Genomic DNA, 16,416 nt, shown 5'->3' on the forward strand with positions numbered 1-16,416 from the left:
GTTGTTTAAAAGCAGTTAGCTTACAGTTACAAGCCTTCCTGCCATCTACTTTGGCAGGTAACACTGTCATCTGTGATTGCCATTTTTCTTCATGCAGATCATAAACTGTAGAAATAATTCAGACTAATCTGTCATAGGACAACGTGCCCGAACTGTGATCGGGACAAATACAAATTCCATTACACCCCTACAACAAAGTGTTGTAGTTATGTTGGTTGACTGGAAATTGACTTGAGCTTGTATAGCTCTTCATTCACTCCAAATTCATACACTGATGGTGAAGCCTGCTATGCAAAGTGGCCATCACTGATCCCACTCACACATATTCACAGAAAAACTGGGTTTAAGCGTCTTGCCCAACAACACATCAACATGTGACTGTAGGAGCTGGGGATCGAAACCCCCGACCCTCTGGTTTCAAGACAATCAGCTCTGCTTACAGAGCCACAGTCGCCCCAGGCTGTTACGGTGATATTTGCTCCCACAGCCTTTGTCTCAACAGTTTTGTTCACACATAAGCCAAAGTAGAACTGTAGCAATGATATTATTACATATTCAGCAAACTGTCAAACTGTCAAAGCCATTGTAGTATGAACACTGTAGTACTGGCTGCCTAGTCACACATCCCCTAATAGAAATGTGCTTTTGAGTTAACAGTTATGGAAATAAAGTGAGCCATTTTAAATGTGAGAAGGACAAAATGAGTGTGCAAAGGTTTTAAGTGGGAAACAACAAGACACATGCAGTTACTGCTATAGAGAAATATAATGTACAAGGCTGCAGCTATTTTAAAATCATATCCAAGTCTTTACAAGACATTTTAAAGACCCAGGCCAGGGAAAGTTGATGGCATTTTTGCACTGGATAGTGCCTGTGGTTTTCAGATCTCATGCAGGACTCAGCTGTTTTAATTCCTATTATCAAAAGTTTGCAGATCGTTTGCACATACTGACCATTTCCTGTATTTTTCAACAAAAGCCAAAAGTTTTAAACCTGCATTTTTTCAAAATGATCCTCATTTGCCCTCTTTATGGTGGTTAGGGAATACAAACAATACATACCTTAGTAAAAGCTGTATTAAGTGCTGTGAGTCGTCAAAGAAAGGATATCAGAAAATCATACAACACTAGACTGAGTATATTTTGGAAGGTATTAAGACATGTCTAAGTCAAAGTGCAATCTAAATGTTAAGATCTCTCATATAAAATTAAGTCTTATTAAGACATCTTATGACCTTAAATCTTAAATGTTTAAGAGTGATTAAAACCTTTAAAGGAAACCTGATGTAACTTCTACTATCAGTTAATTTGATCTTAATTTAACTTCACAGGGCAGAAGTCAACTTTGAGTGTGTAGTGAGTATGGGGTGCAGGTGGCCTAGTGGTTTGAGGCAGTCACAGGTGTGTTAAATGTGATTTAACTACGTTTTAACAGTGTTATCTGTCTATAAGACAATGCATTGTAATGCATTGTAAAGACAATGCCCATAAGATTACATCTTTCTTATGCGTTAACAGAATGGTAAACACTACTCATCAGTATCATACTGCAAAACAACAAATATTTGAGATAAACACATTCAAACAAAGTTTTTTTCATCATGTGAGCATCATATAGAAGCCTAAGAGCATTGTTAATGCCTGTGATAATCATGTTCATAAGTTAATTTCAGTTTTTTCGAGGAATTGTTAAAACATCTTTTCCATCCTAGTTTGATTTTGGATGTGTATATTATTTAACTTTGCACACAGAAAAATTAAACCTCACAAAACCTTAAAACTACCAGGGTCTGAATTATTAGCTCCCTTTCAAATTGACCTTTTTGTTGAGCCATAACACAAACCACTGTTGCGCAATGACGTTTTAACTTTGCAATGCTCAAGCTTGTAAAGTTATCACAGCATTTACAAATGCCAATAACTGGAGTGAGAAGTAGCATTAAGAAATTCAAAGAGAGCCACACAGTACAGAACAAGCTTGGCAGAGGTAGGAAGAGAAAGATTTAAACCCACCAGAAAAAAACTAGTGAGAGACATGTCTAAAGACCCCAGAACACCTGACAAGACACCAGTGAATGATTCAGCCAAGTTGGGAACTGTAGTCTCAAAGAAGACCATCAGTAGAGCCCTGAACAAGAACTGACCAAGAAAGTCTTCAAACACCTTCAAACAAGTATGCCAAGGACAACCTGGAGAAAGAAAATACACATTGGAAGCTTGTCCTTTGGTCGGATGAGGCAAACTAGAGCTCTTTGGTCATAGAGACGTTGCTTATATTTGGAGAAAGAAGGGAGAGGCGTATCACCCAAAGAACACTATTCCCCCAGCGAAACACAGCGGTGGGAGTATTATGCTGCGGGGATGCTTCAGTGCATCTGGAACTGGGACCCTCGTAAAGGTCAAAGGAATCATGAAGAAAGGAGGAAATGTAAAGATTTTGAAAGAAAACCTCAAGAAGTCAGCAGCGAAACTGGGTCTGAATCGTCGCTTTGTCGTCTAACGCCACAACGACCAGAAACATACGTGGCACCCTGTGAATTACCTCAAGAAGACCAAAGCAAACGTTACTGACTGGCCTGCTCAAAGCCCTGACTTGAGTCCCACTGAACCAGGGTCCATGACAGAAGACCATCAAATCTGGAGCAGCTAGAGAGATTAGCCAAAGAAAAGTGGGCTGGGATTCCTCAGGAGACGAGTCTGAGACTAAAACTACAAATAACTGCAGGCTGCTGTCCAGCAAAAATGAGACACAAATGACTATTAACATCAGGTGGGGGGGCTAATAATCTGGACCCTGGTAGTTTTCATGAAATAATTTTGTTTCTGTGTGCAATGTTAAATAACATGAGCATCATACATAAAATGAGGATGTTTGGAAAAGCTGTGTTTACAATTCCTTGCTCTGTTTAACAGCACTTGGGAAACACTCAAACTTAAATTTTCACAGAAGGGGTAATAGTTTTGTCCTCATCTGTATGTAATATTTAACCCAGTGCACATCAGGATAGGGGACAAATGAGAAGTCTGTGTGCTTACCTGAACTATGGGGAGTATGCTGAGCAGTGGGGAGCTCTTGTTCTCATCCATAGGGGTTGGAGCAACAAAGCTGAAGCCTTTGAAGAGCTGGTGGGCGTTAGCACTGGGAGGGATACCTGGGGAGTCTAAATACACAAAGATCATTAATAAAACACATGCACAGACATACAAAGCACCCATTAAATTTGGGTGTTTTTTCTCTTAGTCAGTGCCCAGTTGCAGTTTCCATGGCTGCAGAAATGGTTGTTACTTTTAAGATCAAAAGCATGAGATGAGAACGCCTGTGTGTGTGTGTGTAGGTGTTGATTTACCTTTAGGCGTTTTAGCGGTGAACTCTGGGTCAAAGCAGAACGTGTCATCGGGTTTACCTGCCGCAGGCTTGAATGGCGGCTGCAGCTCTCTCCTGAACAGTTTCTGAGGGACACACAGGTGCACACGTGCAGAGAGCACACATCCATGTTAGAAATTAAACCCTACTGCAGGCTGTTTGGAGTGTGAACATATGTGAAAGAGAAGCCAAGACCCTCCCAGATGAACTCCAGCCCATCCCTCTATATCCCAGTCCAGCCAATAGCATCCTGCTGGCTGTTAAACGCTCACACAGGGCTATTAGTGCACACACAGTGAGATCTGGCCCTCTGCCCAGACACACACAAACATAGTTGGCGTGGACTGATGGCCAGTAGTCACCAAGCCAACCGTTTGCTAGGTGTGAATCCTCAACAGAAGCTGGAAAGCTATGTGCATGTGTGCAAATGTGTATGTGTGCATGCATGCTCACATTCCAGTCGATGGTGGAAAAGAAAGCGTGGCGTTTGATCTCCTCCACTCCATCGGGCCCGGCCCCTAAAGACACAGATCACAACGGTTCAGTTAACCTGGCACGCTCATTTTTATTGTTTTCAGAGGGATCAACACGTTCACACATTTTTCTCTCAGTGGTTTTTAACTTGTGATTTAAGTGGATGCCAAAAAGCTTGAGCTTAGCAAATACCCCTTTGGGGGGGATGAACACATCTCATTTTCTTTTATTCCATCAGATCCACAAATTCAGCCTTGAGGTAACTTACCTAGTCTGTTAGCAGGGTTACGTTTAAACAGCATTCTTAGCAAACTCTGGGCCTCCAAACTAAGGAACTGGGGCATTCCCAACTTAGCTCTGGAAGGCAGAAGAAAGCAAAACTTCAGAGGTGAATAAAGAAAAAAGACCACTGAATGGATCAGTTCTTGAATGAAATGTTTGACAACATTTGACACATCAGCTTGAAACTGCACAGTCAGATAGCCGAGAAGACAACAGAATATATTTTGAATTGTCTTTCATTCTATCATGCTGCAAAAGTTCTCTTAGCCAGCCAATCAATTCTTAGTTCAGATGGCAAGAGAAGATTATTTTTTAACTGGCAGAAATCTTGCGCAGAACTAAACTCATGCTTATATTCATCCATATATTCCAGATTCATCTCATACAAAGTGAAACATTTAAGGACTTTTTTGTTTAAACTTGATTAATACAGCTTATAGCTCATGAAAGCATGTGTAAAAATCCAATTTGCAAAGGTTTTGAGAGCCTCTTTTCCCTCACTCTGCTTCAGTGCAAACAACCACAACCATGGGGAAGACTGCTGACATGATAGATGTCCAGAGGACAATCACTGACACCCTACACAAGGAGGGTAGGCCACAGAAGGTCGCTGCTGAAAAGGCAGGCTGTTTTCAGTGGCTGTCTCCAAGCTTATTCATGGATAGTTGACTGGAAAGGACAAGTGTGGTAAGGAAAGGTGCATAACCAACTGGGGTGAGGTCCGCCTTCAGAGGACTGTCAAACAAAGCAGATTCAAGAACTTAGGGGAGTTTCACAAAGAGTGGGCTGAGGCTGGAGACCCAGACATGTCCAGGAAATGTTCTACAAGTGTTGTGTTCCTAGTGTTGAGCCATTTCCTGAACCACAGACAGTGCTATCTGGCAAAGGATAAAAGGAGCAGGACTGTTGCTCAGTGGTCCTGATTTCAGATTTAAGAAAATGTTGATTTAATTTGGAAATCAAGGTACCAGAGTTTGGAGGAAGATCTGAGGCACACAATCCAAGCTTGAAATCCAGTCAGCGATGCTTTGGGGTGCCATGCCATCTGCTGCTGTTGGTCCACTTTGCTTTATTAAGTCAACACAGTCAGCCGTCAACCAGGAGATTTTAGAGACCTTCATGCTTTCATCTGCTGAGAAGCTTTATGGAGATAGTGATTTCCTTTTCCTGCTGGAAAAGGAAATCACTATCTCACTACACTATCTCACTACTGTGTTTGATTGGCCAGCCAACTGGCCTGTCCTGAACCCCAGGACAAGAGGAAGATGAGAGACACCAGACTCAACAATACAGATGAGCTGAACTCTGCTATCAGAGAAACCTGGGTTTCATAACACCCCAGCAGTGCCATGGACTGATTGGCTACATCACATTGATGCAGTAATTTGTGCAAAAGGAGCCCTGACCAAGTACAGAATGCCTAAATGAGCAGAATTTACAAGAATGTAGACATTTCTGTTTTATAATATTCTGAGAAAGTGGATTTTTGAGCTGTTTTTTTTTTTAACCAAAAATGTCTTGAAATATTTCACTTAGTATGAGATGAAAATAAAATTTATGAAACTTAATGTTTTTTTATACTGTTCTGTTTTTTAAGATGCAGCTGTGTGTACTGACGATAAATAATGATGGTTCATTCCAACGTCACAAATTAGCAACTGCAATGGTAATGAAACAGGGAGGACTGATATTTGCTAAACATGTTATTTTGAATTACACTGAATGATTGGTTTCTCTAACTAGTCATTTAAAAAAGAAACAGAAAAAGTAAGTCTGAATGACAAGAGGGTCCTTCTTCATCAAAACATCCACAATATTCAATATCCAAAAAACCTGGAATAGGCACTTGTGTTCCTTTAGCAATATTTTAAAAAATGCAATGTAGAGTCAAAGCTATCTTAATATAACTAATTAAAACTGAAAGACAACAAAAATATTTAGAGCTAGACTGCAAGCACAGTTGAAGTTCAATTAGGGTGTTGAAACACTTAAAATCTTCTTTTTACTTAAATTCAAGGACATAAAGGATAGCGACTATGACAGCAATATGAACAATTATAAACTGTGATAATATTCTGCATTTGACAACTTAAACGTTTAATTGTTTTAGGAACAAAACTATCTCAGTGTAAATGCCATATCTGATGTCTGTCAATGTTCTTTGCTAAAAAAAGCCACCTTCAAAAAATGAGCCCAAAATCTGAAAACCAAGGTGATTCAAACTTTCAATGGTTTTACACTCGTCTCAGTTTAGTGTAGCTTTCAAAGTTTTAAACACAAAGTGCATTGTGACTCACTTGAGAATCATGTTCATGGTCTCATTGCGGTCTTTCCCTTGGAATGGTAACGTCCCTGTTAGCATCTCAAACTGAAAATATTCAGCAGAAGGAGAAAAAAGTAATCCACATGATGTTTTCTGATCAGCTCATTTGAGACCAAAGCACGAGTGATGAGTCAGAATGTGTTGGTTTGTAAAAGCCTGAATACCATAAGTACTCCCAGAGACCACCAGTCTGCACTCTGTGTGTGTCCTCTCCTGTTGACCACCTCAGGGGCCATATACTCCACCGTACCACAGAAGGAATACGCCTTTTTATCAGCATCTACTGACTCTTTACTCAAGCCAAAGTCTGCAAGAGAGTAATGTAGAGCAGAAGGTGAGATACTCAACTTAGTTAATGAGATATTGTGACCCATACTTTCAAAACATTTTAGCCACTCATATTTAAAAAAGCGTGCAGCGAGAACCTTAAGAATAAAACATGAAAAATAAGGAGAAAGGACAAAAACATGTCTGAAAATGCCAACCATTATAGAAACACTGGGGGGAAATGCATGCATATATTAAACTTAATTTACAGTGATAATGTGTACGTTGTTTTTTTTTTTTTTAGAGAGCTCAAGAAATAGAAAAATTATCATGAAAAAAAGACCGTTATCCCAAGATGACCAGATTAACAGAGATCTTCAAGTGAAAAAAATACTTTCTCACTATCAAAGCAGAATGAAGCAACATAAAAGATATAAATGTATGTGCGCTTATGGAGTCCCTTAGCCATAATTTCTGCCACCTTTAGTTTTTTTCTACATACAAGTTAGTCACCAACTGAAAACTGCTCCAAAATTCACTTTGTGGGTCCAGAACCAGTAGTTACATGGCTGAAAACCAGTCAAACATTGCATGTAATAACACTGAGATTGTAATAAATTAAAACTTACCTGTTAATTTTATGTGTCCAGCTTCGTCAAGTAAGATGCTGAAAAACAGGAAGTTTAAAAAAGAAAATGAGCTTTAAACTAATTTTTCAAACCAATTAAAAAACCCTAACGACAACACTTACGTCATTTCATTCATTTTCTCTGCCCAAGCTTTATTATTTTTTTCAATTATTTCCCCTATAAATGCTAAGGATGAATCCCTGCTTTCTAATCCGCTTTCAGTGCTATGTAACTGTGGCAGCACAATTCGGCTCTCCTGCAAGAAATGCACATGACCTATGCACATGACACCAGCCCTCAGCTAAAATCAAGCCAGTCTGCCCATCTTTTTACTCTGTTTTACTGTCCTATGAGCCAGAAGAGGGTGGTGACAGATTAGGCTATGAAAAAGAGAGCATGACCATGCAAGATGCCAGAGTTGAGTACATCTTGGACCCACTTTTACAAGTTGGCAAGAGCTTCATGAAAACAGCTGCAACGCCCCGGTGACCGTGTTGCTGTTGGATGGTACACTGTCGCCCAGTAGGTATTAGCATTTGTCTCACAGCTAATGGGAAAGCAGCATTCTGATATCAGAGTGTACATCCCTGCAGATATTGTTCATAACAGACTAAATCATTAACCTTGCCATTGTTGTCTCGTGTTTCGCAGCTTTACTGGATTCAGTAACTCGTCTAACCCAAGTTAAGAATCTGAAACACCGATCCCAACTTGCATTCAATAAATTAGCCTCTCCAATGCAGCTATTTAGCCACAGACTATTTCTATCACAGCAACAGCTGAGAACACAATACTAATACTGGGGATGCAGGGTATTGGATTTTTGACAACATCTAACATGTAAATTTTTACACATTAATTTAGCAGATACTGATATTGATACTGATATTTTAATGTTGGTTAGGCCATAAACTTCAGTCCTAAAAACACACTCAAGTTTAAAGATGAACAAAATTCAGGCCTTACAACACTTTAAAGTGTAAGGAATGATGATGAATAAAGAAAAAGACATCAGCTGACATAGGTCTGTTGGTCCAGCCTAACATTCCCCTAATTTATTTAATCAGGAGGCAAGTATTTACGGCCAAAATATCAGTTGTAAATATCAGCAAAAATGTTCATATCTGTGTTCATATCATATAATTAATTCACTTTTTAGGCTTATATCTGTCGAAAGGGCTTGACATTAACCTTTTTGCTCACAACACAATACAATACAATACAATTCAAGAACTTTATTTATCCCCGAAGGGAAATTCAATATCACAAGTTGCCGCGAGTAGTTTTCCAAAGTTACGGGCCGCTATGAATTTTCACAAGCCACAATCTTCTTGGCAAAAATAATGTTTTGATATGATTGAGGCTGACTATGACAAGCTAAAATTTACTTAAACTAAATCTGCAATCCTTTGAAATGTAAATAAACACTGTACTCCCAACTTTAAAGTATTTATTCTCATCCACCCTGGAGAAAAAACCAATTGACTAACAAAGTTTGTGGTCTTAAATTAAAAAAGTCTACCATTAACATTAATCTGGGGGAAAATTATCCCCTTTGTGCAAAACGAGCTCATTGCAACAAGCGTTTGCAATCTTCGGCACTAACAGCCAAGCACAGTTAGAGTAAACACACAGGATGTCTCACCCATAGATTCAACCACGCTAGTGGGAGTCACTGCCCTACCTGTCACGTCAGAAAACCACCTGCATTTGGCGGGTGCCGATGTCAAGCCTTGTCTGCCAATACCGTCGAGCATCCCTAACACATATGCCTCATGCAACAGTTTACCAGTCAACATGGTTCTTTGGCCTTAACAACATCCTTGCTGGCTTCAACATCCTCTGTTTGTCAACAAAAGCATGTTGTCTGAGGCATAACAGCACTATGTGCATTCTATGACAGTGCCGCTGCACTTAGTGACCTTCTGCCAAAGCACACCAAACCAACTCCAACCATTTTTGCTTTAAATCCCTCCAAAGATTTTTCTGTCTTTGTTCTTCACTTAGTGTACTGTCATCTTAATAACAGATTATTTTAAGCCAATACTGCTGAACGCTTTGGGGCTTTTGACAAAAACAGTTCTATACTTCACTGTGTTCAATAAAAATAAAATATTAGTGAAAAGAGCAAGTGGGGAATGAATATCTTATGGTTAAAAGTGTGTGAATGGTAAATGAAATATTCAAAATTCTACACATCATTCCAGTTAATTCCTGACATAGTAATGCTCTCTCTGTGCGGCTCTAAGTGTAAAGATTCAAAGGTAAGTTAAGTGTAAGATTCATACTTCTCTGGCTTGAGATCTCTGTAAACTATGCCCAGGTTGTGCAGATGGTCGAGGGCCAGGGCCAGCTCTGCAAGGTAGAATTTCACATCTTCCTCTGTAAACATAACCTGATAAGAACTGGACAAATTTACTCTCTGAACTCAGAAAAGGAGAGACATTCAGCAACAAAGGAAGAAAAAACTTTAACATTAAGCCTAACCACAAAAGAGAAAACAGAGTATTATTACTGACACAATATCAACATTTCAAATAAGTAACATGATTTTGCAAGCCGTTGATTTGACATTGCCAGCAGCTATCACTTTGGTTCTAAGACACGCTTTCAACAAAAGGTCTATGCGGAGAACAATCAAACATTGTTGAATTCCCTGAAAGCATTTGGATAGAGCTGATCAGAGCCTCTAACTGACAGGGGATTGGTGATATAAAAGGGAAGAAAGATTCCAAGAAAAGCAGGAGGAATTCAAATCATGATTCAAATAGAAACCCAGCAGAAAGGAGACTAATGATTACTTAGACCCTTAAAAAGACAAAATACACTTTCGTATGCTACATTTGCACCTGTTCTTTTTCCAGCTGTCATCTTGAAATTCCTTCAATTTTTTAATGAAAGTCACGTCAAATGCAATTAGGATTTTCCAAACATACTCAACACACTTGTAACAATGTAATCACATTTGCAAACGAAAAGGACGTCCAGTAATTCTCTGTTCAGACAGAAAAATGTGCAAAACAGTTGAAAGTCAATGAGATGCAAAGCAAAAAGGATGTCAGCTTACCTCTTTGGATAAGCGAGTGAATACATCCCCTCCCCTGAGAAAGTCCAGTATTAAATACAGTTTCCCTTCTGTCTGAAAGGCTGACACACAACAGAAAGAATGTTACTAAAAAGGTACATTACGTATAATTTCTCATTGAAATGTGCACAATAGAGATGTAACTGTATCAGTAAGCATCTCAATACGGTCGTGGACATGTGACAATTTCAAATAAGGGTCTTTAAGGCAAAAGTGCAGCTGTTATAGTGGAGCAGAGTGAAGAGAAGTGGGAACTACATTTCCCACTGACCCTTGCATGCCCACCATCTTTGCGCTTCACTCGCTGGCTTGAGTAAATGCTACATGTGGCGAGGGAGAACCAAGCGACAAAGTTTTAGAGTATGTGGAGGCTGGACAAACACAAACATTTTTGCAGACTCTGCCAGCATGTGGTGACACTTGATGGGGAATACGAGTAACATAAGGAGCCACTTGGCAAATCCTCACCCCAAAAAGATTTGCAAAGATGCAAGGAGCAGAATGCGGCTGAGCCAAAAGACTCGTAAGGAAGCGTTCAAAATGCCACTGCCCCACAACCGCGCAAGGGCTCAACAGATCACAAAAAAATATCGCTGGAGACTTGCAACTGTTTTCAGTGGTGGACAACAAAGGTTTTAGGGGGTTAGTAAACACACTGGAGCCAAAGTTTTCTGTACCGTGGACTTGCAACCAAGGTATTAACACACTGTAATATTTTGATACCGTTACATCCCTAGTGTACACCAATTGAAAAGTTGAGTACCAACATTACCTCAATATTTCCAACCGTTTAAGAAACTAAACAAACTCTTAATTTTTATAGCATTCAACAGTCTGTTTCTTATCACAGCAGCCACCATGGACCTGCTTAATCTTAATTACCGTTGAAATGTTGGATGTTACATCAGAGATTGCTAGATGAGGAAGACAGAACTGCTATTGGGAGCTGACATTTTGTTGCTGAATCTCATTCATGTTTCGTGCTGCTTACCTGTGACAGACTATGTTTCCTCTCTGCTGGTTTCTGCTTGTTCTATTTTTTGTGCGCTGATATCAAAGCCATCTGGATCGTAATTTTTTATGTGTTTAATGTCATGTCATAATCTTCAATCTATCAAAAAAAAGGTCTGCTCTACATCCAGACAGGAAGTCAATTACCCTTATCTTAAGATAGTAGAAAAATTGGGGTGCACAGATAGCCTAGCGGTCTAAGGCGCTACCCATGTACGTGGGCAGACCGGCTTCGAATCTGGCTGTGGCCCTTTACCACATGTCTCTCCCCACTCTCTCTCCTGTTTCCGACTTGTTAGGTAAATTAACCTTGTAGGGCAGTGGCTCCAAAACTTTTTTCCTTTCAAGTCCTCAATTCAAACCAAAATGTAAGCAGTAGAGATGGTGGAGTTAAACACTGCATCTCTACTCATCTTTTTTCATTGGATTGAGATCCCCAGCAGTGGAATTGACATACTGTGTATTTAAGATAATTATTTTCAGATAAAACATAAAATTTAAATATTTTAGGTTATGCAGGTTTTCACTTGTAAACATTGCTACTTATTAGGGCCCAACTGACTGATGGGCTGCCAATTTAATCGGCTGATTTTAGGCTATTAAAAAAAATAAAAAAATCGGGAATCGTCCAGAAGTTGGCCAATAGACGGCAATGTTAATACTTGTATTTTCACTAATAAGGTGCAGGGAATATGACTTGGTTTTTCTTAGACATAATGTCTGTGATCTACCGTTGTGTCGGTCACGCTTTTGTTTATGTTAGCAAGCTGATAGTCTAGCTAACCTAGCTTAACATTAGAAATTAAATAATGTTGTTTCTGGTAGCTATATAAACTTGGCAGTAATATGAATGGTCGCTATTATCTTTACTTATTAATATTTGACTTTATCTTAATATGCCTCTTACCGTAGTGCAACTTCACTATGAAGGGATGATTGACTTCCACTAAAATGTCTCTTTCCATCTTAGTGCGAACTCTGTCCCTGACTGAAGAGACAAAACAGGAAGGAACAGTAAGAGGAAGAAATTTAACACTGAGGACAGAACATGCTGGAAAAGGTGCCTGGTGACTTTGGTGTCTATTCGAACTGTGATTTAAGTTGTGTTACCTTTCAACGATGCCTTTTTTAGAACTTTCATTGCATATAACTGCCCAGCATCTGGACCAACAATCTTCCTGACAAGAAATACCTGAGAGAGCAGAGGAAATTTAGAAAGATACAAATGGTGCTGATGGAAAATTTGACAGGACTGCCACGCTTCCTCACCTTGCCAAATGAGCCCTGGCCGAGGACTTTCAGAAGTTCAAACTGAGATGGATCTGCTTTCTCACAGCCTTCTTTTACATGATGGGTGATAGGAATCTCCTTATACGTCCCTTCATCCTACACAAACGGTATCAATATGAGACAGCGGCACATCACTGCAGATATGTTCCTCCACACAAACACGTGCTTTAAGAAAAAAGCCCACCCTTACTTACACAGTGTGAGAAAGACTCTCCCTCCTCCATAGGCTCATCCATGATCTGATGCCCATTGACCTGCAGCAAAAGCAACAAATATCATCAGAAGAGTCTCAAACAGCAAACACTTTCACAGAGCTTGTTCAGCTCTGTTTTCAGCTGAGCAAGAGTGTGACTGCAGCTGCAGCACGCCCACATGTATGATGGAAGATTAACAGATGAAATCAGTGAGTCACATGGAATAACAGTGCACTTTCACTTTCCCAACTATAGCTCTCTGTTGTCAAACAGTATGGAGTCCATACTCTAAGCCTGTCCAGCTGTCCAACTCTGATCCTGTCCCTATAAAGCCCCTCATTATTAGCATTCTAGCTTAATCCCTGGCCAGAGCAAAAACAACATGTCTGACTGGCTCTGAGGGGCTGATATTTGCTGGAGCTGTAGTCAGCAGTTGGCCTCTTAAGGACACTCTACAGTCTAGTCCTTTAAAGACCTCAGTGTGATGATAGTATGAAGATGATTTAAAAATAACACTTTGTTTTGAGTAGAGATGCATTAAAGAGCAAGCTGTATGCCTCACTTTTGTTGGTTTGAAAATCTATACAATGTCAGCAGATAGAAAGCAGTTTTTTTCAATATTTGCAGGTAAAAAAAAAAAAAAATCACAGAAAAAATAAACAAAACTGACCGCAATAACATTATCCAGGTCTACATATCTGAGTTCTGTGCTGAAGATCTGTCTGCATGATGTATTCGGTCCAGTGTGATTGTGTGTTGAATTCCATCAAGCCTCTGAAGAGGGGGGATGAGTCATAGCGCTACGCAAACCCACTCAGTGGGTGGAGCCACCAACATACACTCACATACATCCTCAGAAAGGAGGCCAACAAACACTATCCTGATATTTCTGCACTGTAAAAGAGCATTAACAACATAAACATTTCAAATGTCTGGATTCACACTTCAAAGCAAGACCAAGGGGAAAAAAAAAAAAAAAAATGTAGGCCCTGCTGCATCTCTGAAGCACAACTTCTAGGATAGCCAAAGCCAGGGCAGTGCTTGTGTCATAATTCACACATACATTTTCACTCCCACCTTTGCTGTGGCTCATCACGGTTTGTAACAGAGTGCAGCCTACACTTGCAGCACAACCAGGCGAGCCTTTTTCAGCCATTTGACAGTCATGCATAATATCACTTCACTATCTCTGATACTGGCATACAACTCCCTGATTTAAAATCGTCTTTAGAGTCAGTCAGGGTTATCGGCTAGCATACCTGCTTATTCTCTTTAAGTGTTTACTTCTGTCAAGACAATGAGCAAAATTATACAATGGATTCAAATGCATATATGTAAAAGGAATAAGAGTGCACCCGCTTTGCAATCAGATATCTTACGATAAATCAGTGACCCCTTAAATCACTACAGGAGAGTTTACCAAGCATGGACTTGGTCAAGAGTAAGTGTTGCTTTAGCTTTCTATCGGCTTTAAACAGTCACACACTTTGCACGGTAGGTGTGAAAAACTACAAATAATCCCAGAGATGGAAAGGTTTAAGATGTCAGTTTGAGTTTGCTACACATCAACAAAAATATCTGCCCATGAGGCCAATGTGAAAGCCAATCCAATGTTATTACAAGAAAGCGCTCAATGAAATCTTTAAACAGTATTGATAAGGGATTCACAATATTATCAGTGAATATGAAAATCTCAGTCAATATTTACAACCTATATTCTACCTATAAAAATCAGACTATATCAGCTGTAAATTCTTGGCTACAGAAAATGATCTACATCAGCTGAAGTATTTTTTATTATTCATCATCATTCCTCGCACTTTAAAGTGTTCTTAAAGTGTTAATTTGTTCATCATCACCCTTCAAAATTGGTGTTTTAAGGTCTGAGGTTGTAGGTCTGAACTAGATTTAAATACCGGTATCAATATCGCCTAAAATTATTTAGTTAATATCGGCATATCGGATATCGGCACAGATCCAATGTCGTGCATCCCTTGTATTGCAAGTTTCACTGAAAGTTTACATTTAAGCTGGCTTGTTATTGACACATGGGTTTACATTTCATTATGAACCTGTAATGATAAGTTTACACAACTTTACTTTGCTCGGCTACAGTTAATGAAACATAAGCCGTCTTGTTGTTTGTTTTAAACAAATCACGAGTGGCCATTTAGCTCACAACACCAAAGATAAAGCTCTTCACAGCATCAGTAATTCACTTGTCCGAGTGACAAGCCATCTCTCAGATGTGAGGTCTGGCGAAGTTTAACCCAGTTGGTGTGTAACTATAAATTTAGTCTATTATTACAGAAATGTAACGTCCTTACGATGCAGGTAAAGACTTTACGTCTAATTACTCAACAGTCGGGGTTGAATAAAAACTTGTGTCCAAGTTACAAGCCTGCAAGCTGTCAGCTAGCAGGTTAGCTTCTTGCTAATGCTACATACGCTAAGTTAGCTTTGATGGAAACTCCACCAGAGAAGTGTAAATAACAACAACAGATGAACGGAGGTCTAAATATTTTGTATTGTTACTCAGGTCTCGATGTATTAAACAAGTAGTGGCAAAGGGTTGGACGAGAGGCTAAGCGATACCACTCAGACAGTACAACAAAAATAAACATCTAACCAGCTGTTAGCATTGGCTAACGGGTTAGCATGCATCACGGTGCGCTGCAGGTCGTGACGCCAAAATAAGCTCTAGCCGACCTCAACTTAACGGAACAGCTCAAACCAAAACAAGTCACGCAAATAATTACGCAAAACATACATTCATGAACTCACCTCACTACTAACGCTGTTTACCTCCATCTTGTGCCAGGATTCCTGTCTAAGTCTACGGCATCGTAGTCAACCTAAACCCCCGCTCCACGTTGCATGTCTTCCCGTCTGTGGAAGTCCGGCTCTTCTGCTTAGATGATCAGATACAAGCTGCGTGGGTGCCGACCGCTACCAGGATGGGATCGGGGGGTCGGTGCGGGGAATAGCCGATGTTGATGACTCGACCATACGCTCGCCGATAGCACCGCTACCCTGCCATGGATGCGAATATGGCGGCTATCGTGGTACCTGACCGTCAGTGAATGAGAGTTTATTGACGTATTTATGACGCAATTCAGTTAAGGATTTCCCCCGTCCAAACCAAAGCAAGATACAGAAGAGGGGGAGAGGACGTGGTGGCGTGGGGGACTTGATGCTGACTGACACGGTGCGTGTGACGGACATGCATCCGCGTGATAGACCGTTTGCTTGCGACAGAAACGGTCATAGCATTTGTAGCAGACGTGGAGTTTGATTTATTGCTTGACGCAGGACAAAATAGAGACAGACAATTTAGGGAACAAAACAGCCTCCTGTTGTGATGGGCTAAATCTAAGCCTTTGATCTTAAGGTTGTAAGTTGAATGTTTTAAAGCCGCTGTTTCATAAGCCTGTCCATCCCTTGTTCAAGTGGAAATAAGAGGCTTAGAGCTCATCCACTTTCTCTACAGCTCTATCT

The 16,416-nt window shown here is 40.0% G+C and overlaps 1 protein-coding gene across 3 annotated transcripts in view; it reads right to left on the reverse strand.

The window, feature by feature from the left end:
• rps6kal (ribosomal protein S6 kinase a, like) overlaps positions 1–16,054 on the reverse strand; it is a 31,680-nt gene extending 15,626 nt beyond the window's left edge. The window contains exons 1-14 of one of the 3 annotated variants that reach the window (XM_041796974.1): positions 15,724–16,054; positions 12,919–12,978; positions 12,704–12,820; positions 12,545–12,626; positions 12,342–12,422; positions 10,406–10,485; positions 9,627–9,733; positions 7,339–7,376; positions 6,607–6,749; positions 6,417–6,487; positions 4,106–4,194; positions 3,817–3,881; positions 3,347–3,449; positions 3,036–3,160 (exon numbers count right to left, since the gene is read on the reverse strand). In XM_041796974.1, coding sequence (XP_041652908.1) covers positions 3,036–3,160; positions 3,347–3,449; positions 3,817–3,881; positions 4,106–4,194; positions 6,417–6,487; positions 6,607–6,749; positions 7,339–7,376; positions 9,627–9,733; positions 10,406–10,485; positions 12,342–12,422; positions 12,545–12,626; positions 12,704–12,820; positions 12,919–12,978; positions 15,724–15,729 — 1,167 coding nt within the window. In that variant the 5' untranslated portion in view covers positions 15,730–16,054. Of the gene's footprint in view, positions 1–3,035; positions 3,161–3,346; positions 3,450–3,816; positions 3,882–4,105; positions 4,195–6,416; positions 6,488–6,606; positions 6,750–7,338; positions 7,377–9,626; positions 9,734–10,405; positions 10,486–12,341; positions 12,423–12,544; positions 12,627–12,703; positions 12,821–12,918; positions 12,979–13,588; positions 13,647–15,702 lie in introns of those variants that run through there. The other 2 variants (XM_041796973.1, XM_041796975.1) reach the window with 2 other exon arrangements.
• Between the last annotated feature and the right edge of the window lie 362 nt (positions 16,055–16,416).

Source organism: Cheilinus undulatus, linkage group 10 (genome assembly GCF_018320785.1).
Source record: "Cheilinus undulatus linkage group 10, ASM1832078v1, whole genome shotgun sequence".
Lineage (NCBI taxonomy): Eukaryota > Metazoa > Chordata > Actinopteri > Labriformes > Labridae > Cheilinus > Cheilinus undulatus.